The following is a 22,602-nucleotide window of genomic DNA, read 5'->3' on the forward strand; positions in this document are numbered from 1 at the left end:
TCTACTGCTTCCTTTCTAAGAGTTACCTCAATTTGGAGCTGAAGTGTGTCAAGCAATACTCGGTACTAATGTTGAAAATATTCCAGACCTCTTTTCACTACTTTTTAACACAGATTTAACCATTTTTCCAGCCAATTTGCAACCTTAAGGCCACTTTTAACACATTTTTGTCTCTTTAAACACTTTTTTGCCTCAATTAACCATATATTTGCCTTTTTAACTAACCTCTGTTGCTGACACCTTTTCACCGCTTTTTAACCACTCTTCACCACTTTCTCCTGCCCATATCTATTATTTTTGATCAAAATTTGCCATTTTTAGACCCTTTTCACCACTTTTTCCTGCTGATGTTTACCCTGTCTTTGCCTCTTTTACTCCTTTTTACCATTTTTAACCATTTTTTGCCAATTGTTACCCATTTTTGCCAGTTTTTAACCTCTTTGCACCACTTTTTCCTGCCAATATTTGCCTCTCCTTGTCCGTTCTACCTTTTTGTCCTTTTTGCCATTTTTAACCAGTTTCTGCCAGTTGTCATCCATTCTTTAAAACCCATTTTTGACACTTTTTAAAATTCCTTTCATCACTTTTTCCTGCTTATATTTGTCTCTTTTTGTCCTTTTTGCCTCTTTTGACCCCTTTTTGCCATTTAAACAAATTTCTGCCAAGCCCCCCCGTCTTTTTTTAACCCATTTTTATCCACTTTTCACCATTTTTCTCCACTGATCTTTGCCTCTTTTTGTCTTTTTATACCTCTTTTAAGCCCTTTTTGTTATTCTAAAGCAGTTTTTGCCAATAGTCAACCATTTTGCTGCTTTTTATCAATTTTTGTCTCTTTACTTATTTTCACCACTTTTTAACGCATTTGAGCTAATCACATGGCCAGCAGTAATTGTTTGCAGGCTTGCATCCAGAAAACTCCCAAAATTACAACCTTATTCTCCTCAAATGACACTGAGTGGTCCATCCATTCTAGACTGCAACACTTGTTTCAGTTTGAAGCTTTGCAAGATGGATCTGCCAGACATGGAACGTGGCCATCCATAGACTTTGCAAGGTTAAGGTTTGCCAGAAAATGTTTTTCATGTTGTTGTTAGTCCTATTTATGTTTCTATTTTAGACCTAAATCTACTCATTAGAGGTGTCAAAGGCTAAGGAGTTATGTCTAATTGGTCAAACTTTGCCTATCATCGACTGGTTGTCGATTGTCTTTTTTTAATTTGCCTGCTACACTTGGATAACATTTTTTTCTGTGTCAAGACTTGATCTTTCCTTCATCTCACGCATTGAGTCTAGATAATAGTGACCTTATAACCATATTACACATGCCCATTTACATTACAGAGGGCTCTCAGCTAATGATCTTCCTCATTAGCCATAGATTATTTACCTGTTACCTGTAAGTTTTAAATTACTTGTGTCCTAAAGCTGTGGACATAACTTGCAATTAACTTTTTAGGGACCACCCTTCATTTCTTCAAAATGCTCCCACGCTATTTTTTTCCAGGCACCATGGGCTTCTGGGAATCTAAAAAGGCAGAAAGACAAGCCAAGATGCTTCTGCTCCAGTAGCCCCACAAAATGGGTTGAATTGCATTAAAAGTATTAATAAGTTGATATTTAGACCAAGATGGGCTGTGAGTCATGATTTATTTGGAGAGGACAAGTGAATCTATGTAAAATTAGATATTCAACACCCCCATATAGCTGGAGTGGAATGATCCTCTTTTTGTAAACAAGTGGTCAAGTATGAGATTGGCATACAAATGAGGCTTTTTAAAACAAACTGTTGAATATTCAAGTATAATTGGCAAAAGCCAAAATACTAATCTTAAACTTACACATACTTTTATTTGCTACATATTTCTGCAATATAATTTAATGTAATATATCGTACAATATGATACAGTATTTTTATAATTTTTAAAAAGGCATTTGTTTTGAGGAGCAAATTCTTAACAACCATGTTTATAATATGGGCCACATTATGTACTATGACCTTATTTATATAAACATGGCTGCTCTAGTTATTATGTGTAAATCATCTTCCATGGTGTTTTTCCTGCCATTTTCCATCTTCTGTTGCAGTAGAACAAACAGGACTTTTATTTCTGTATAAGATGCAGAAGTTTGAATTCAGAGTGTGAATACTGAGTGCAGAAAAGCTGATGTTGAAGGAGGTCTGGAAGCCAAAGTCTTTGACATTGGCAGTCTGCGTAATGTGGGTTTAAACTATGATTTTACTGTCTTCTAACGTCCGAATCAGCAAATGGGGTTAGAGATAGAGAATAAGTGTTAGTCAATAAAACGTACCCCTCCATGCCCGCTGGTGTGTATGTGAGAGTGTATTTCCAGTCAGCTGTGAAATGGCTGATTCCTCCTCGTGCTTTAAGAACTGAGAGTAATGATGTAGAATAGAAGAGGTTTATAGAGGCATTAAGCTCACCTCTTACACCCTCTCTCTACCTCCCTCTGTCTCTATCCCTCTATCCACCCCCCACCCCCCAATGTCCCCCTCTCTCTGTTTTTATGGTGGCATTATTATCTCACACTCCCACCCATTACTGTTCAGGTCGGAGCAGAATAATAAATTTCAGGATCATGCCGACGCAGCGGTTCTGCACCTAAAGCCCATTCTGTGGACTCGACAGAAACACTGCAGAAACACAAGACAACAAGGATGAAAGCATATACTTCATCTTCTTACTTCTGAACACTTAATGTTTTTTAAGAAAGGGCCAACTACATGAGTGAAATTAATAATTGTGTTGTTATGTTATCTTGGAATTAGTAATGGCATTTGTACAGTCAGGCTTGAGCTAAAGTACATCTTAAACAAGCTGAAGGTTGTATTCCTTGTTAGATATTTCCCAGAGTCATTAAAAATCAGAGATGGAAAAAGTACAAGACTATTCAACTAGATGTACAGATTAGATCAAATTGACTTAAGAAGAGGTCAAATTAGTCAATGTAAAGAATAAATAAGATAAAAATAAAAGGTATTTCATGTAAAGTTTACTCAAAGTACTGAGGAGCTACTGAGGAGTTGTAGAGTAAAATGTGTATTTTCTAATCACCAATAACAAAATGAGAATATGGATCTCCTAAGTCAGACCCTTGTAATAAAGTGAAGTGCAACAGCTCTTTTGGGAAGTGATGGGGAATCATTCTCTCACTATGTATTACTGACCGTCATGTGTAGTCAAAGCCAAACTAGGGATCAGTTTTATGTCATTGACAGAAAGCTAGAAACTTCTTGTTTATACTTAACTTTGTTTTTTTTACTCAGTATGTAATGCTTTTAAATGTAGTTAAGTATAATACCTCCCCCAAACATTTTTGTCAACTGTTTCTTATTATGTACCAATCGATTTTGTTGCTGTGCGTACCACAATACAACATGATACGCTAAGCTACGCTATGCTATGATGTGATAAGATATGATTGTGATCTGATCTGATCTGATAACACTAGGATACAGTGCGTCAGGATGCGATATAACGTGATACGATACGATTTTGATCTGATATGATCCAACACAATACAATAAAATACAATGACACAGAACGATGTGAAACAATAGGATCTGATGTGATGTGATACTTTACGACATATGATACATCATTATATGATACAGAATTTGTATTATGATATTTTGATATACTCAGATATGATACATTTTCATGTGAAAGAACATGTTGCCATAAAATATGGTGTAATGCAATATGATTGTGATACGATGTAATATGATGCACGTAGCTTCGTATTCAGATGTACATTGCTTTGGAAAAAAGTGTCTGCTAAATGACATTGGAACACTGTTACATTTAAATGATTAGATAGTGTATTACAATAGGATTGATTTAAGACAGTGTGATGCTATGTGACATGATTTTGATATGATGCTATGTGATTAGAGATACACTGGTTTTAAAAATCTGGGCACACACAGATGCATAAAATAATTTAACTCATGCATTTATTAGTGTTCTTATTTTTATTATTACTATTAATATGATTCATATTATTACATCATTATTATTATCATGAATTATATTATCATCATTATCATTAGTATTAGTATTATTAGAACTATATATCATAATATATACTATAATTATCCCATCTTAAAATGAATTTAAATACAGTTTAACTTGCATTGCTATCATCACATTGACATATTTTATACTTCTTTCTCTTCACCACCATTTTTTTTTTTTTTTTTTTGCTGATAGTATGACAATGATCATTGCTCCATCTTTTAACATTACTCTTACTTGTATAATCATTAATAGAATGGTTTCAGTGAATCCAAGCACAAATAAAGACTGATTGATCAATTATTGATTTGATTCGATATGGTATGGTACAATACAACATTCCAGTGCGATATAATAACATATGGTATGACATGGTAAACTTTATTGTGCCTTAAGAGAGATAACTTCAGTGTTTAAGAGCACTTTTCTAGTTATCTGACTCCTCAAAGGGCTTCTACACCACATGTCACACCTACCCATTCACACCACATTAATACACTGATGGCACTGTTGGCCATTAGATGGCAGAGGTTGGAGAATTGGCCTTCAGTGTTAGCTGACCCCATTCAAATGCATCCATAACCATTTACACACCATCAGCTATACAGTGGGAGCAAATTGGGATTGTGTCTTGCCCAAGGACACATAGATATGTGTTTGACTCGCTGGTGGTTGAATCCCCAACCCCATGGTTGCAGGATGACTGACTGAACCTACTGATCCACAGTTTCCCCTAACATGTATAGTTGCTGTCACAGAGTAGAAAGATAAAACCAGCATCTAAACAGAGATGCACATATCAATTAACCACAAACAACATACTGCACATTGCCCATTTTGCAAAAATTCCACAGAAACAGACAACTTGAAAGAAAAGTACAAGAAAAGGATAACAACAACACAACACTACTGCACCGACCATACAGCTTTGAGAAACATTTTCAAGGTTTTCAATCCGTTTATGCACACCCTGATCAATATTGGCAGTTCAACAAGTTTGGCTTTTTTCACTACTTTAAAATGTGAAACCTCATCCAAAGAAAGATAAACTTAAGGTTGAATGTAATATCTGGAATATTTCATCAGTGTGATACCATTGGCAGGATTAGGTTATACCGTCCTTGTGCACAAAATGTTTTGTGGTGTATGCACTCGAAAGACAATAGACTTGCTCTTTAAAAACACTTCTCTATGAGAGCCTCAAACAACACAAGATACTATCAAAGTAGGGTTAAACTTTATTTATTTAATTATTAGTCACTACCTGTGATCAGTTCTGTTGTTAGTTACGTTTGATACACGTTACGCATCTTGGTCTCTGCATCTCCATATGTCTTCTGTTGGTCTGTAGTGTGTTTGATATTGATGCATAATCATCCAAACCAAGACCAGAACTTATGAAGCTCAGAGTAATATATATTCTAAGTCACATTAAAACTAAATTAATAAGAAAGAATTGGACCCTTCCATATCTGATTTGGACATGACTATTAGCTTTAATGTCTGTCAACAGTTGTATTGATTAAAGAATACCTTGTTTAACCATTTCTCTGTCTCTGTTTTTCCTCAGCTTACAGCCTATGGAGGGAGTGTGGTGTACACTGTGTCTTATTCTATTGACCAACAACAGCAAAGAGCCATCAGAGTCACCTCAGAACCTGATGTGATCATTGAGGTGAGTGTGTAATACTACTCATCACATTGTGACAGCAGTGGGAAGTAAACGTCCTGAAACAGGCTCCATTTTTGCAGCTCTTTAGTCCAGGAGTCTTCATCAGGTGTTACTCTAAAGCTTAGCTCAGACATAAGTATACAATGACATGGGTTTAAACCTTAAAGGTAAATAGACTTCCTCCATCCTGGGGCTACATATGACTTGTAGCAAACAATAATAATAAGGAGAGGTATAAAGAGTCAAGTGTTACAGATGCAATTCTGCTTTTGCTGAATGCAAAATCATAATGTGAGTATCCAGTCTTTGGAGCCATCCGTCTTTGACTCAATAATATGCCCTGGGGTCTTACACCTATTTCTGCCAATAGCACAAGGCCAACGCTTTTTTCTGCCAAGAGCATGAAGCCAGAGATATCCCATCTTTTGTCAATATTTCATGGCTGTTGCCAGAGTAGTTTGGTTGCTTACAGGAATCCTTTAGCTAAGCCCTACCGACTCTACCCACTGAGTCACAGCCGCCACAACCTACCAACTGCTTGCAGTTGGCTATTCCACAACATCCAGAAAGCCTGTCAGCTCAAACCACAACAACTGGGGGAGACCATGCTTGGTTTCCATAGCAATGACTCTCCATGCTTCAGTTCCTAATTCAACTTTTCATGCCTGCCCTGGAGCTGCAAATGACTTGTCGCATACAATATAAATGAGGACAGGTATAAAGAGTCAGTTGCTACATGGGCAGTTCTGCTTTCGCTGGAGGCAAAATCAGAAAAGAATGTGACTATCCAGACTTTGGAGCCATCCATCTTTGACTCAATAATATGCCCGGGGGTCTTACATTTATTTCTGCCAAAAGCATAAGGCCAACGTGTTTTTCTGCCAAGTGCATAAGGCCAACATGTTTTTCTGCTAAGAGCGTAGCAAAAGCATGACTATTGCCAGAGCAGTTTGGTTGCTTACAGGAATCCTTTAGCTAGGCCCTGCCCACCAAAATGATGAGCCAGTCACGTTTTTCACCACAATTAGGGGTGAGTGCAAAATCATTAAGCTACCCTATCCACTATGTTCTCAGACGTTTGGGTCTCAGACATCATAGAAAAGTATCCCAAATTTTGATTTTCCTGCAGTTTTATTGATACTTTAACAGTAAGAACTAGGGGTGACCTGGAATAGTCGGTGATTCGATGATTTGATTCGGAGGAGTCTGATTTGACTATGAACCTCATAGTTGAATCATACTCCACCCACTGTTCTGCGGTGCTGGGGTTGTTTATCACCACAGATGGCAAGCACATGGCTAATTATGTATGCACAATGACGTTAAAGCAAATCTATCTCTCTGTGCGAGCTCAGTATCGTTGGGGACTATCCAGGGAAAGTGGGAAGTTTGACCAGAGCTTTCTTGTAAAGCAGAATTTTAATCCAAGTGAGGTTTTCCTGGTCAACCAAAGGCTTAATATCATCAGCGGTATGGAGGGATTTTGTGCCATCGCTGCGATGGCACAAAATGAAGTGTAATGAATGCATTATGAAGAGGTTGAAACGAAGGGAACTGTAGCTGAGCACCATAAACACCGATGCAGCAGCAGAGAGAGAGGTCTACCCTGATGTTTTTTCATGACTTCCTTTGGTCAAACACTTCCACAATGCCAACATTTTTTCTCATCCTTGACCACATGAACAGATCCAAGTTTGTCAAACAGATCAAATCATCTGCTGAATAATAAATCCCTCTGTTGAATCAACCTTTACATGCTAAGAGTCAGCAATAAATTGAGTGCACACAACAGATAATTATCTGCTACCTGCATCTGTTTAAGCCACATTATTTTCCAGTGGTTGGTGTTCGTCAGAAGTGCTAATATTGGCCAATACTGATGTCAGATGAATATATCTGTGCATCCTTTGTTGAAACACATGACATGCCTTATCCTCGAAATGCAACTGTTAGCACCTTGACCAACTCAATTGCAGAACATCAAGTGGCCTGATTGGAGCTGCAACAGCTCACTTCACAAAGCTGCAATCTTCACTTTCAGTGTTCTGAAACACTCATTACACTCATTGGTCTGAACTGGGATTTGCACTTAACGCAAGCATGGTTTCAGATGTGGGAGGAAACAGTCCCACCTAAAGGAAACCTGATTTATAACCAGTGTAAATGTGTTCTTATCTATGTTTTTGTGTCAGCAGCTTTATTTATCTTTTCCTACATGTCACTGATTCTTGCACCAGTGAAAAATAAATGTGCAAATAAAACCTGCTAAAAACACACACACACTCTCTCTCACACACATAGAAGCTCCTGCCTGCAGAGAAATGCTGACCTTAGCAATAAAAAATGCAGATGGAGGGACTCCCCCTCCCTCTCCCTCTATGTCTTTATAATGAGCAGGTTGTGATATGATGTATGGCAGCAATAAGCAAAGCAGCAACACTATTAGTTAACTGTTTATACCTCCTATATCACTAAACAACGCAGTGTGTATTTGAGTATGCAGTGTACACACATATACAAGCAAGCAAATAATCAGGATAGTGTGTTTCTGCATGTTCACAGTGTGCCAGAGCTACAGAAATGATTCTGTTATTTCACACGCACAACTTTCTAGCAAACACTGTACCTATGTAATAATATATTCTGTGCAAGTCTCCAGTCCTCAGGCACCACCTGCAAAAGGATGGAAATATAAATAGAAAGTTTTATCATGTGGAGTGAAACTTTGGACTGTAAGGATACAAATAAGAAGTAGAACTACTGCCTGGGGGTTATCAACCTCCACAAGGTGTAAAATGTAAGACAGGGAAAGTACAGTGGTGGGTCAGGAAGAAGGGCTAGGGTGGTTTTTTAAAAAGTGCTATTGGTAGACACCTTATTTCTTTAATGGTGTAGGTGTATGTTTTGCACTAAACTTTGGAGTTAGGTTAGTGTATGGGGGTCAAGTTGATGCTTAAAATTATGACCTGTGTCCTCTATAGTCAGTGAACCCTCAAGTCCAAGTGCAGGTTTGTTCTGAATTTGACAAAAATCCCTCGTGCATTCTTGTAATATTCTGCTCACTAGGGGTTTAAACGTTCTGTGACCTTGAGTCTGTTAATCATACTGGAAAGTTGTGCAACATTTGAAGAAAACCAGGTTGTCCTTTAGTCAGGGTGGAAATGTTTGCAAAATGTAAGAAGACCCTTTATAGCAAGACATGAACATTTGAGTTAAAGACCTTGACCTTCTTAAATTGATTTGTTCATCCTCGAATCATTATAGACTTTATGCAAAGTTTGAAGAATCCCTTTATGCATTCTTGAGAGTGAGCATTTTATAACCCTAATGTTAAAAAGTTGGGGTGCTGTGTAAAATATAAATAAGAAACAGAATAAAATAAATTTCAAAGCTCATAAACCCACAATTTTATTCACTATAGAACATAAACTACATTTCAGATGTTGAAACTGAGATGTTTTGCCATGTCATGAAAACATTATCTCATTTTGAATTTGATGGCTGCAACACATCTTAAAAAATATGGTTGGGGCAACAAAAGGCAAAAAAAGTAAGAGTTACTGATGAAAAACAGCTTGATGAGCATTTTGCCACTAATTGCATTAAATGGCAACAGATCAGGAACATGACTGGGTATAAAATGATCATTTTAGAGAGGCAGGGTCTCTCAGAAGGAAATATGGGCAGAGGTTCACCCATCTGTGATAAACTGCACCTTAAAACAAATTCAGAAAAATGTTCCTCAAAAATAAAAATGCAAATATTTGGAATATCCCGCCATGTACAGAGCATAATATTTTCAAAAGATTCAGAGAATTTGGAGAAATCTCTGTTCCCAAGGGACAAGATCTTAAGGTCAATACTGTATGTTTGCAATCTTCAGGGCCACAAAGAATTCTGAAATCACTGCATGACTTAGGAACAGTAGTTATTGTCTGTCACCACAGTTTGCTGTGCCATCTACAAATGTAAGTTAAAGCTGTTAATGTACAGATGAAGCCATATGTGAACAGGATCGAAAAATGAAGCTGTCTTCTCTTGGCCAAAGCTCATTAAAAATGGACTGAGGCAAAATGGAAAACTGTTCTGTGGTCAGATGACTCAAAATTTTTCAATGTTTGGAAACCTCACATGCTGTGTTCTGCAGACTAAAAAGTAGAGGGACCAGCCAGCTTTTTTATCAGTGCACAGTTCAAAAGCCTGCATTTCTGATGGTAAGGGGTTGCATTAGTACCTATGGTGTTGGTGGCTTACACATCTGTAAAGGAACTATCAATGCTGAAAGTATACAGAGGTTGTAAAGCAGCATATGCTCCCATCCAGACATCTCTTTCATGAAAGGCCTTGCATATTTCAGCAAGACAATGCTAAACCACATTCCACATCCATCACCACCTCATGGCTTTGTGGTAGAAGAGTCCAGGTGCTGAACTGGTCTGCATGCAGTCCAGACCTTTTACCAACAGAAAACATTTAATGCATCATTAAAGGAAAATATCCAACAAAGAAGACCCAGGACTGTTGATCAGCTAGAATCCTACAGCAGACAAGAATGGTACAACATTCCTCTCCAACAATTACATTAACTGGACTCCTCACTTCCAAAGCATTTACAGACTGTTGTTAAAAGAAGAGGGGATGCTACGTAATGGTAAACACGGCCCTGTTCATACTTTTCAGAGATGTGTTGCTGCCATCAAATTAATAATGAGCAAATATTTTTCATGAAATGGTAAAATGTCTCAGTTTCAACATCTGATCTGTTGTTAATATTCTATTGTAAATAAAAGGTGGGTTTATAAGATTTGCAAGTTATTGCTTCTTATAGCAATGTCTATGAACAACACTGGTGTGAAGAAATCACTGGCAAAAGCAAAAAAAAAAATAAACAACTGTTAAACTGAAGGGGAAATAAATATGGAGGATAAATAAAAAGGGGAAACTGAAAAAAACAAAATGGAAGTAAATTAAGGAAGTTGTGGAAATCAACAGCAAAGATGGCTATAAGAAAGTGAAAAATAGGAAGAAAGAAGAAAAATGGATGGAACAGGGAATCAGAGGGCAAAAAATAACAGATTGGAAGAAAATGAGGGGAAAAAAAGATGAAAACAGGAAATAATAATGAGGGAAAAAGTTCAAATGAACTGACGTAAGGAAGACAGAAATAAATATATCGTATCTTAAGAATGGTGCAATAAATATAAGGGAAATAAAAACGGCTGGATAGAAAGAAACAAGGAAATCAATAATCAGAAGATAAAAGACCTGGTTAAATGTGGAGAAAGTGCAACAGTTGAAAAACAGAAAACCAAAAGAAGAAGAAACAAAGGAAGGATAGAAATAGGGAGTGATAAGAAAAAAGGAATAAAAATAGAAATTGTGAAAAAGTTGAAGGGAGCAGAAAAAAGAGAATTGGCAGAGTGATGGACAGAGAGCGGTGAGCATGTGTTATTTAAAGACGTGTCAGAGAAACGGGCAGACGGAGGGAGAAAGGGGGCGATGGAGGAGGGGAGGACGAGTGTCGGTCTGGTTGTCAACAAAAAGCCTCTCCAGATGATGACGATAATGAGCCTCCTACACGCTGTCAGACGCCTTTCTTCCTCTTCACCGTCTCTCTTTCAGCACCGTTTTGTTTCTTCTCTCTGCAGCAACTTGTGATATGGTTTTTTTTAGCCGTTTTTGTGAAACACAGAAAGAAGATTCTGTCTGTGTTGTTACTTTGTCAAATCTGAATTAGACAATAATCTCTCTGTCTCTGTTTGTCTTTGTGACTTTATCATTTCTCTGTCTTTTTCTTAAGGCTGCCCACTTTATCAGCCTCCATCAGCAGATAGACAAAAAAAAACTATTTGATTACTAATTCTTTTATGACACATTTCTCATTTTGCTTAAAACAAGAAAGTTACTTTTGATTTTTTTTCTAAACTAATTAAGATGAGGGTTTTTTTTATGTTTTTCTGCCAGTGGCACAAGATGTTTTATCCCCAAAATTGTGGAGAAACTGATTAAAAGACAGCAGGAAACACAACCCTCTCACAGTATTAGCAGGTTTTTGTCAATTTGTGTTGTGATTGTAAACTCAGAATGTTTTTCAACTTTCCAAAACTATTCACTTTGTGAAGACAGAACCAAAAAAACCTCCAGTCATTTTATTCAGTTAAAGGGATAGTTGTTTTTTATATGAGATACTTTTCAATTATAAGCCTATTGACTTTTACATGACGTCACACACTTCTCAAATCGCCCCCTGGTGAGTAGAAAAGGACTTCTTCAGAGAGGTTAATGCTTTCAGTTGCTTCTCATATGCTTGTCCCGCTTCGAATTAATATAAAAGTAAGGCACGCACATTAAGGGTCTATCAGTACTTAAACTGATTTAAAATGAACTGATGAAAGTACTGCCATACTTTATGGGTGCATCTATTAAATTAGGACATCATGTAAAAGTTCATTTTTCCAGTGATTTACTTAAAAAGTTAAGCTTTTATAAATTCCAGATTCATCTCATGAAAGTGAAATATATCAGGACGTTTTTGTTTTGTTTTGTTTTGTTTTAGTCTTGATGATTCTGCTTACAAAATCCACAATCCAAAAATATTTCAATATTGTGAAAATTCCAATTCACAAAGGTTTCTTGGGCCTTCATTTTCTCAGGATGGTTTAGTACACACAACTGCAATCATGGGAACGACTGCTGACATGAAAAATGTCCGGAGGACAATCACTGACACCCTCCACAAAGAGGGTGAGCCACAGAAGGTCATTCTACTGAGGGTCAGTAGACCCACTTTAGCACTACGCTTTCATGATACTACATGCGGACGGTCAGGCGTACCGTTTTCTCAATGAAAAGACAATGTATAAAGGAGCTCATGTGCCATGGAAATCTGGATGTGAAAACTAGCCTTTAAAATCTCCCATTATTCAGCAACTGTTATCCAAAAACTATTTGAACTTCTTTATGCCACATTGCCACAGTGTATTAAAAAGTTATTTTTACAATAACTACGAACTGTACACTGCAGCTTGTGAGTCCATCCAACACAAACCAACTCCTTCAACTTCTTTTTTAAGTATTTGCTTGCCCCAGCTCTTTTAGGATGTAACACACTTTTTAGAACAACATATGTTTAGAAAATTTTAGGAAGAGAAAATCAACAGCATCAGTTATGAGAGAAGGATGTTTATTCTTATTGAAAAACAGAAAAAAAATATTGATTTTTGAAATTTCATAGGATCTTTTTAGTAAAATAGCAAATTTCTTTTCTTTTATGACTAAATCAGATTTTAAAGGGCAATAAATAAAAGTGGAACTATAATGAAAACAGTTTTCCCTGAGGCGACTTTTCTTTTCTTCTTTCTTCCTTCACCGCCTTTATATTTAAATCTCTCTGCCCTGCTCCTTTTCTCTGTCTCTTTGTCCCTCCCTCCATCTCATCTCTTTCAATTAGTTTATATTTAATGGTTTATTGGCATGGTAAGCTCACTCTCTCTCTTTCTCTCCCTCCCTCCATCAGTAGTTGTCACTCTGCGTTAGCTGCTACACACCATTGATCTGTTCTCAACAAGAGATAGTAAGATAGCAGGCCCAGCCTCAATTCACTTTGCATTCAGTCCATTCAAAATGTCAATAAAACCCTCAGCTCATTACCTAATGACACATCATTCACTCTTACTGTCGTCTTTTCCCGATTACTCTAATATCATAGTTCTTTCTGAGAGGCTTGTCATTCTGAATTTATGTTTTGAATATTTATCTACTCTCCAAATTTATTAAATTAAAAGTGAAGTGCAACAAGAGTAAAGTTTCTTTCTGCTTCCTCTGCCAGGGAGGCGGGATGAAGATTATTGACAGACCTTTTGGCCAGCCTGTGTATCCATCCTCACCAAGCACCAATCAGATTGTTCTCCTCCCGGAGAACTTCCTGGTTTCAGAGACTTTACAGCTGATCAGTCGGAGGGATTTCCTGACGGTGTTGGCCAATGTGAGCAGAGTGATGGTGCGGGCCTCTTACAGCACAGAGCCCAGTGCTGTGTACAGGTAGAGACGCTGACTAATAGACTCTCCATACATTTAAATACACACTGTTTATCTTAACATTAGTTTATTTTCCTTTTAGCATTTTAACAGCATTACCAGTAAAAAAGGCCCCACTGACCTTTTCATATGCCTATTACTAAGTACTAAAGTAAGAACAATTATGACATCCCAGCTGCTTTAAACAAGAAATTTTCCAAAGTAACAACTCATCTGGAGTTGGGATTCCCACTCTCCGTCCTTCTACAACCTAAGCATCAAGTTTTCTTTTGTTATTGCTGAACTTTATAGCTGTGTTGAGTTTAATCCTGTCAGAGAGAACAAACTGGAGTCATAAAAGTTCTAAAATCAGCCAAATAGTCCTGTTGAGGTGAGTGAAGAAGTATTTTTGACTGTACAGCAAGATCAACCACCAATGTGCTACATGTTTACTGCCTCCTGTTTCTCTCTTTGTCTGTGTGTGCTTGTGTTTGCGTGTGTGTAGACTCCACTCATTCTCGATGCAGGTGGCTAATCCCACAGCCAGAGGAGAGAAGAGAGCTTCAGCTGTAGAAATCTGCTCCTGTCCTCCTGGATATGCAGGAACTTCCTGTGAGGTAAACACACAAATACACAGTGACAGAAATCTTAAAGTTCGTAAACAAGTTTTTGTTGATAGCTTCTTATTAGGCTATGTTCACACTGCAGTTAAAAGTGATCTGAATCTGTTTCTTTGCTCATATGTGACTCATGATTTTCTTCTGACAGTGTGAACAGCACAAGTCATAGTGAATCTGACCTTTTTGAATCAGATTCAGGCCACTTTCATTTGTGGTCCCACATCAGATAAGTATCTGATTTTTTGGAATTTGACTGCAATGTGAGCAAGCAAACAAAAAAAAAAACAAACCTGAGGAAAAAAATACAAATCAAGCATCACAGAAGTTCGTAATTGAAAAATGTGTTTTTGAGCGGCGTCCGACTCTGTAAGATGTTTTAAAGTCATTTTTAAGCAGGACGGTCTGTTTTGGTGTTTTTGGACGTAGATATGCAGCACGCCTCTTTCTGTACAGTCTTCACAAGTTTCTCCATTTGTCAGCACCCTTAAGATGACTCCCCATGTTTGACTGAGTCACTGATGTTTGTGGTTAGTAGGTTGATTCTATATTGCTTCTTTCTGTCACTTCTGTGACTCCCAAATATATGTCGAGTACTAATAAGATAAAAATGCATGGCATTCTAATGTCAACACTGGTGACTCTGCTGGTGATGTCACAGAAGTAACATATCTTTAATATGCACTCATAAGAAAATCTGAAACAAGTTTATTTTGTCTGCCAGTGTGGAAAAAGGACAGGAATGTTATTGTTCAATTAAAGTAATAGATTTTTGGAAATGAAAGCCTTTGCTGTGTGATTTTACACAGATGATCTGTATTAAAACATCCAATTTTGAGCAAAATGTCTTATAGTATTTTTGTTTTTTATCTTTTCTTTTTAAATAATAATAATAACAGCTTGGGCTTATGTAGTGCCTTTCATGAGACCCAAGGTCGCTTTACAGAAGAGTGTAAAACAAGACAACACAAGAGTAAGATAACACGAAGTTGAGTGTATGTAGGGGGCAGGTTTAGGAGAGACTGTAAGCTGTGCTGAACAGGTGGTGCTTGAGGAGTTTTTTTGAACATGTCCAAGGATGGAGCAGTGTGGATGTTTTCAGGAAGGGAGTTCCAGAGGATGGGGGCTGTAGACCTGAATGCTCTGTCTCCAAAGGTGCAATGTTTGGTGGTGGGAACTGAGAGAAGGCCAGCGTCTGAGGACTGGAGGCTCTGGGTTGGGGTACATGGCTGAAGGAGTTCAGAGAGGTACTGAGGGGCAAGGGTGTGAAGGGACTAGTAAGTGCAGAGGAGGATTTTGTATTTGATTGGGAATGTAACTGGGAGCCAGTGGAGGTGAATGAGGGTAGGGGTGATGTGCTGCCAGGGCCTGTTGGGGGTGAGAACCCTGGCAGCAGGGTTTTGGATGTATTGGAGCCTGTCCAGGGCCTTGTGAGGTACCCCAGGCAGGACTCCATTACAGTAATCCAGACGGGAGCTGATGAATGAGTGTCTCTGCAACTGAGTCAGGAGATGTTCTTTAGATGGACAAAGGCAGTTTTAGTTCCAGATTTGATATGGGACTGGAAGGAGAGGGTGGAGTCCATGATGATGCCCAGGTTACAGACCTCGAAGGATTACTCATGGTGACAAATGGCTAAAAATTCATCCAGGGTTCAGTGTTTATTTTCATATTGCAGTTTACTTACTGCTATTCTGGTTTTGACTGATCTGTTTTGGTCTTCTTCCACATAAAAACACACGCATGCATTTACGCAGCCATTGATTTTTTTCACACCCAAGCATGCAAACAGACAGAATACTGCACACACAGAGGCTAGTGGTTAAACACACTGAACTGAGCACATAAACACACCAACTTGAGGTGCTAATTAGAGGATCACAGGCTAATTACTGCACACTAGAGCAGCTTCAAGACAACTTAGTCTGTTTTCATGTCTTTTTAACTGTGTGTTTGTTTGTTTTTAGACTTGTATTCCTGGTTTCCGGAGAGTTAACGGGAATCTTTATAATGGAGTGTGTGAAGCCTGTGATTGCCACGGCCATGCTTCACAATGTCATGAAGTCACAGGACACTGCCTGGTAAGATATTAGATCAGTTCATCAAGATACTTTTCTGTCTGCTTTGCTGCAAACTTTCTGTAACATTGACCTGCAGAAGAATTTAGAAAGAGAAACCTTGAATAAAGTGCCACTTTTAGAAGAAAAACGTAGGATGCTGATGGCCTTGCAGTGGCCTGGGTTCAAATCTGACCTGTGGCTCCTCTCCTGCATGTCATTTCTCAATTTTAGACTATCCAATGGCCTCTCTGTTCAATAAAGGGATAAAAAGCCCACCAAAAATAAGTTTTCATAAAAAATGTACCTTAAAAAATTAGCTTAGCATAAAGAGCTGCAAATTTAAGAGTTGTTTTAAACAGACTTGATTACATTTTAAATTTATTTGTTGTCAAAATGTATTACTTGAGTGGGAAAACAATCTTTTTGGAGCAGGAAAGATCAGGTTACAGCTTTGCAAATTTGCCACAGAAAACTCCTCATACAGTGCTTGTGTTCTACACATACAGTGCTTAAAAAATATATTAGACCACCTGTCATATTTGTCTCAGAGACCATCCAGCATCATGAAGTGCTTTAATGCGGACTCTTTCATTTTCAGTGAGCTCTCCACGTTTTACCATTTTGAACAGGAATGAGGGATTTCAAACTGAATTCACCCAAATTTGAGCCGGCTCACTGGGCTTCTCTGAGGAGTCAGAAATTAATCAAGCACAACATTCAACCACTAAACCTCATTTTTCTGTTCAGGAATGCAAGTAAATAACTATAATTTGACATATTAATCAAGAAATGTTAATGTGCTTTACTATTTTTTCAGTATTTTGGTAAATCAGTAAATTTGAAAATTCATGGATAACACTAATAATTATATTTTAGCATTAAAAATATCATTTTGGTTAAAGAGCTTCTATATATTGGTGTATTAACCATTGCAGAAACATAAAAAATGATTTTGGTAATTACCAATGCTGTTAATTTAGGGCAGCTGTGGCATTAACCTTACTTTGGGTAATGGTCTAATAAATTTGTTAAGCACTGTATATCTCCACTATAGTATCTCTTCCAACTCCTAAAGCTGTCGGCTCGTATATCATCATTAAGCTATAATAGGAAGTCACCTGACGTTATGAGTAAATGAGCTGACAATATTGTTTCTGTTTTGACACACAACCACCCACACATAGCATAGATTTTTTTCAGATGATTAATTAAGAGATTTAAACCAGAAGAATAGGAGCCCTGGATTTCCTACATGTATGAGTCAATTTATAGATGCGTGTTCGGCTTATTAACTGTGGATAACATAAATGCAGTGGCTGTGTTATCTTTAATAAGCTGCTGTGAAGAAACATGCTGTAAATTAAGCTGTAAGCTGTAAGGATGTTTTCATATTATTTCCTAATGCAGCAGTAGAAGCAGTTTATTTTTGATCAGCATCAGCAATTTATCCCTGCCAGGAAATGCGAAGATGATGTTCGAGTTATAAATCAAATGCATGGAGGGATTAAAGCAACTGACAAGAAGTCGATAAGGTTTTTATATTAAGGGGGCAATAGTGAAAGGTAATAAGAAGGAGTTTAAGTTAAAACACTGAAGAGCAAAACAGACTTGCAAACTCTTATTCCAAAAAAATTGGGACATTGTGTAAAATCTGAATAAAAACAGAGCAGTGATTTGCAAATCCTTTTGAACCCTTATTCAACTAAATACAACTCAAAGGCTGTGTCCGAAATCACTCCGTATTCACTATATAGTGCACTATACTGAATACGCCATTTTGTTGTGGTGTCCAAATTGTGAGTGAGCTTTGTTATTCACAATATATAGTGCACCCATTTTATCCCACAATGCATTGTGAAAAGTAGTGAACAACCCATGGTCACTAGCCCAGCAATATTTACCATCATACATCGTAGTTGCTGCTCTCAAACATGACGGACCAACAAGAGGAGCACAGGAACACATATAAAAACTTTGTTTTTTTTACACTTTTTTGTTTGTTGGTTTAAACCAAAGTATATTTTCTGCAATTGTTAATGATTAAAAAAGGAGTAACTTTTTTTCCCCACTATGAGGATTACTAGACATGAAACTATCATCTTTATGCAAAAATAAGTGAAAATACACTCAAAAATGTACACTATTTTACCGCCAAAGACACACCACTTTTTTATCTATTAGTATTTTTATTTTTTTGTGAAAATGTTATGTTCAGTATCAGTTTTCAGTGAAATTCTACCGTTAATTTTGATCCTCAGCTGTTGTCATGGGAATCGAGCAGTTGCTGCTAAACGTTTTAATTGTGAAACGGCGATGACATCATTGCTTTTCGGCTGAAATTAATTTTTTTGTTTTGCAGTTAAGTCCGCTATATAGTCCACCATATGCTGGTCATGATATAGTGGATATGGAGTAGGGAATGAGTCCGTGGTTTCGGACTCATTCGGACTTGACAAAACTAGCGTGTCAGAATTTTTCTTACATCGTCTCAAGCACCACCTGTTCACCACAGCCTACAGTCTTCACTAAACCACCCCTTACACTCATCCTACCCCTCACGTAGTTTGTCCATGTATATGTGTTCCTGTAAAGCGTCCTTGGGTTTCTTAAAAGGCGCTATATAAATTCAAGATATTATTATTATTATTATTATTATCGTCCTCAAGTTTGACACCCTGACTTGATGTTAGAACATGTATCCTGACCCCTACCCTCTGGGGGACCTTATGTGTGCCCTGTTCATCCTACATGTGGGCTGTCAGCACAGCTCTGTAGAAGAGCTGTCTTTAGTTATGGTGGGAAGTCTACCATAAACTCTAGATTGAAATGTAGTATTTTGTACCTTAAAGCTCCTGTGAGGATTTTTAGCTGGTTATGAACAGACTTTATTTATGGGTGGGTTTGGGCTCATCTGTTCCTCTTCATTGGGGTGTCCTCAACCATGGGGCGGAAAGTGCTGTACTAACCCTAAGCTTTAGGATTCAGGTGCCTGACCCTAACCCTCTAGTCCCTCTAGTGGCCATTAGAGAATCTGCATGGTGACACAACTGAACCTCATCTTCACACACATGCACACACAAATTTATTTACATTGATACACAATTAATAAACATTGCCGATACACACGCTCTCATGCATGCTAACCTGCTCATATGCATCTACACACACTCATTGTTGCTCCACAGTCTACACACTGCCTCAGGCTTAAGCTGTCAGTCAGCATCAAACTAAACACACAATGGTACACAAACACACACACACACACACACAGGGAAAGAGCTTTGGGTTTTGTTGTTACTGTGTTAGTTTCCATTATAGATGAGGAGGATGCTGGGATTTGTCAAAGGGAAACACACACTCTGAACCAGACAACCAATCCATCTGTAACACACACGCATTAGTACGGACATATTCATAGTGAGAAAACAACTTGACATCAACTCTGATACACCAACAACCCCACACCACCACACACTCTCCTGTGTTCACAATCATAAAGACTGACATACACACACACACACAGACAGATACACACACACACACCACCTCTGAGGACACACTCTGTGTTTTCTGGCTGTAGTTGAATGACCGAATGATGCCGCAGAGCTTTAGGTCAACATTGTGTGTGTTTGTGTGTATATGTCATGGTGTGTTTCAGCAGTGAGGGGGCAATTATTTTAACATGAGTGACACACACATGCAAACAGAAGCAACACGAAAACTGCAACTATTTGTTGTCAGTTATCTTGTAAATGCTAATAACCGTCCTAAGAACAACCTGAATCAGATCAATGAACTATCTTAAAGGGATATTTTGGAGTTTTTGAAGTCTGGTTTTGTAAGGTGCTTGGTGATAGTACAGTAATTATATTAGCCACAAAAGATTTCAGTCTGTGTTGCCTCTTTAGGAGAGAGTGACTAACAGCAAGGAAACAAGGCTTACAGCGCTATTTACTAGAACAGGTGCACTGTGTGATTTAGCAAATTTTTGGTAAAAATTGGCAAAACTTCAGTGTTGCCTAGCATGTATGCCATACAGACCATTCTGAAGCATTTTATTTTCCTCCAGAAAACCTCTCTTTGCCACTATTTAACAAAGCTACATATAGCTTATGTATTCATCCGCCTCACAGAGAGAGGCCACCAAGACACCTATGACTACTCTGAAGGAGTTACAAGCCTCAGCAGCTGAGATGGGAGAGAGTCTGCACAGAACAACTGTTGGCCAGGTTCAAAGCTTTATGGGAGAGTGGCAAAGAGAAAGGCACTGTTAAAGAGGACTCCCTAAATCTGGACTAGAGTTGGCCACTTGACCATGGGAGACTCCATGGTCAAGGGGAAGAAAGTTCTTAAGTATGATGAGACCAAAATGGTGCCTTTTGGCCATCAGACAAGACACTGTTTGGCGGACACCATCCCCACTGTGAAGCATGGTGGTGGCAGCGTCATGCTGTGGGGATGCTTCGTGGCAGCTGGCCCTGAAAGGCTTGTAAAGGTAGAGGGTAAAATGAATGTGGCAAAATATAGGGGGACAATCTGTATCAGTCTGCAAGAGAACTAAGGCTTGGCAGACAATTTATTTTCTAGTAAGACAGTGACCCAAAGCTTACAGCCAAAGCTACACAGACATGGTTCAAAGACATAAAGGGAATGTCTGACCTCAAATAGAGAATTTGTGGCTAGACTCGAAAAGGATTGTTCATGCCTGATCCCTGTACAACCTCACAAAGCATAAGCAGTTTTGCACAGAAGGCACTGTATGCGCTGGAATATTAAAATGTGTTATTTCCTCTTTAAAGATTTGGTATCATTGATTCTATCACAGTTTTAAAACAACAAGATTATATTCTTTAAAAAAAAAAGTGTTATCAAAATAACATCACAGTACAGACCATTTTGAAAACCTTAGTGTTTAGTCATTTCTCCTGTGATTGAATATTTTTTTCCTGAGTTGTAGTTGCTTTTTTATTAGCACCTGGTCACAGTGGGGGGTAGATTCATACAAGATGACATGACATTGGTCGTTATCTCATTGATCTTTATCTTAACATCAGCAAGGGTTGCAAAAGCAAACATGGATACGCTTTAAAACCAACATTTGGTAATAAAACTGTCCCAGAGGTACCTAGGGCAGGGTAACTAATTATTTAACACAGTTTCTAACCCTCTCTCCTAGTGTATTATTGAAGTGTTATTCAAATGGAGCTTTGTATTGACTTGTGTGCCATACTAAATCATGTGCCCAGTGTTTTTGCTCTTCTAGGTTATCATTAGTATCAGTGATCAACATTTAAAGTCAGAGCTTACAGTCATGATAAGATGGGTGGTCAAAAATATCCAACTTGGTACAAGTCTTGAGGGAGATTACTGACAAAGTGGCAGAGGATGAACCTGTGAACACTGTGCTGCTTCCTTAAACAGAATGTGATTCTAATCCTGAACCACATCATTAAGCCTGCCCTCCTCCTGATTGTTCCTCCTGCTGCTGTCTGTTGACAGTGATTTGATTTGACAGCTTTGGTTAATAACAAACAGCTTTAGTCTCATGTATCAACAAATGTCAGCTCTTCTTGTCGCTGTGCTTTAACCCCTGAGTTTATTAGTCATTATTTTTTTAACCTCCAGGGGCAAAATGTGACACTCCTCATACTGGTAATTAAAGCAAGTGTACTGTTGTTAGCACCTTTATAGTGTTATCTGCTACATAAATAGGTATAAACCACACAACCTGATTGGGAGTTTAGCATCAGCTTATCATAATTTCAGGGTAAAATAATGTTGTTCTGCTTGTCTTCATGAAGCATAATTTATACTGTTTTTATGTTTGCCTCCCAAGTATTAATAAAACAATCTTATACCTAAATGCTTCGAAGAAAGATAAAAAATCAGGTAACGCAGCTTTAACTGCATAGCACATTTATTTTAAAGATGCATTTCAAAGCACTTTAAAGTAGGGACAACAAACCAGCAGTCATTGAAACAATAAGTCAACTATTATGAAAGTTTTTTCCTGAACTGTTTCATGAGTCATCAGTCTGCTAATGTTATTAAAAGGGATGTCCAATAATACCTCGATAACAGGTCTACAGTATGGCATTTATGTATATATATTTAAAAAAAAAAAAACTAAACAAAAACAAAAAAAAATGAAAACTTGTAAAAAAAGTGACATTGGCATTTATGAAGCAACAGTTGCAATC

The 22,602-nt window shown here is 37.9% G+C and overlaps 1 protein-coding gene across 10 annotated transcripts in view; it reads left to right on the forward strand.

The window, feature by feature from the left end:
* lama2 (laminin, alpha 2) overlaps positions 1-22,602 on the forward strand; it is a 356,517-nt gene that overhangs the window by 156,115 nt on the left and 177,800 nt on the right. For all 10 annotated transcript variants that reach the window (XM_041805224.1, XM_041805230.1, XM_041805228.1 and 7 more), the window contains exons 15-18: positions 5,608-5,712; positions 13,538-13,749; positions 14,231-14,342; positions 16,310-16,423. In XM_041805224.1, the coding sequence (XP_041661158.1) occupies positions 5,608-5,712; positions 13,538-13,749; positions 14,231-14,342; positions 16,310-16,423 (543 nt within the window). The remainder of the gene's footprint in view (positions 1-5,607; positions 5,713-13,537; positions 13,750-14,230; positions 14,343-16,309; positions 16,424-22,602) is intronic.

The sequence above is a fragment of the Cheilinus undulatus genome, linkage group 14 (genome assembly GCF_018320785.1).
Source record: "Cheilinus undulatus linkage group 14, ASM1832078v1, whole genome shotgun sequence".
Lineage (NCBI taxonomy): Eukaryota > Metazoa > Chordata > Actinopteri > Labriformes > Labridae > Cheilinus > Cheilinus undulatus.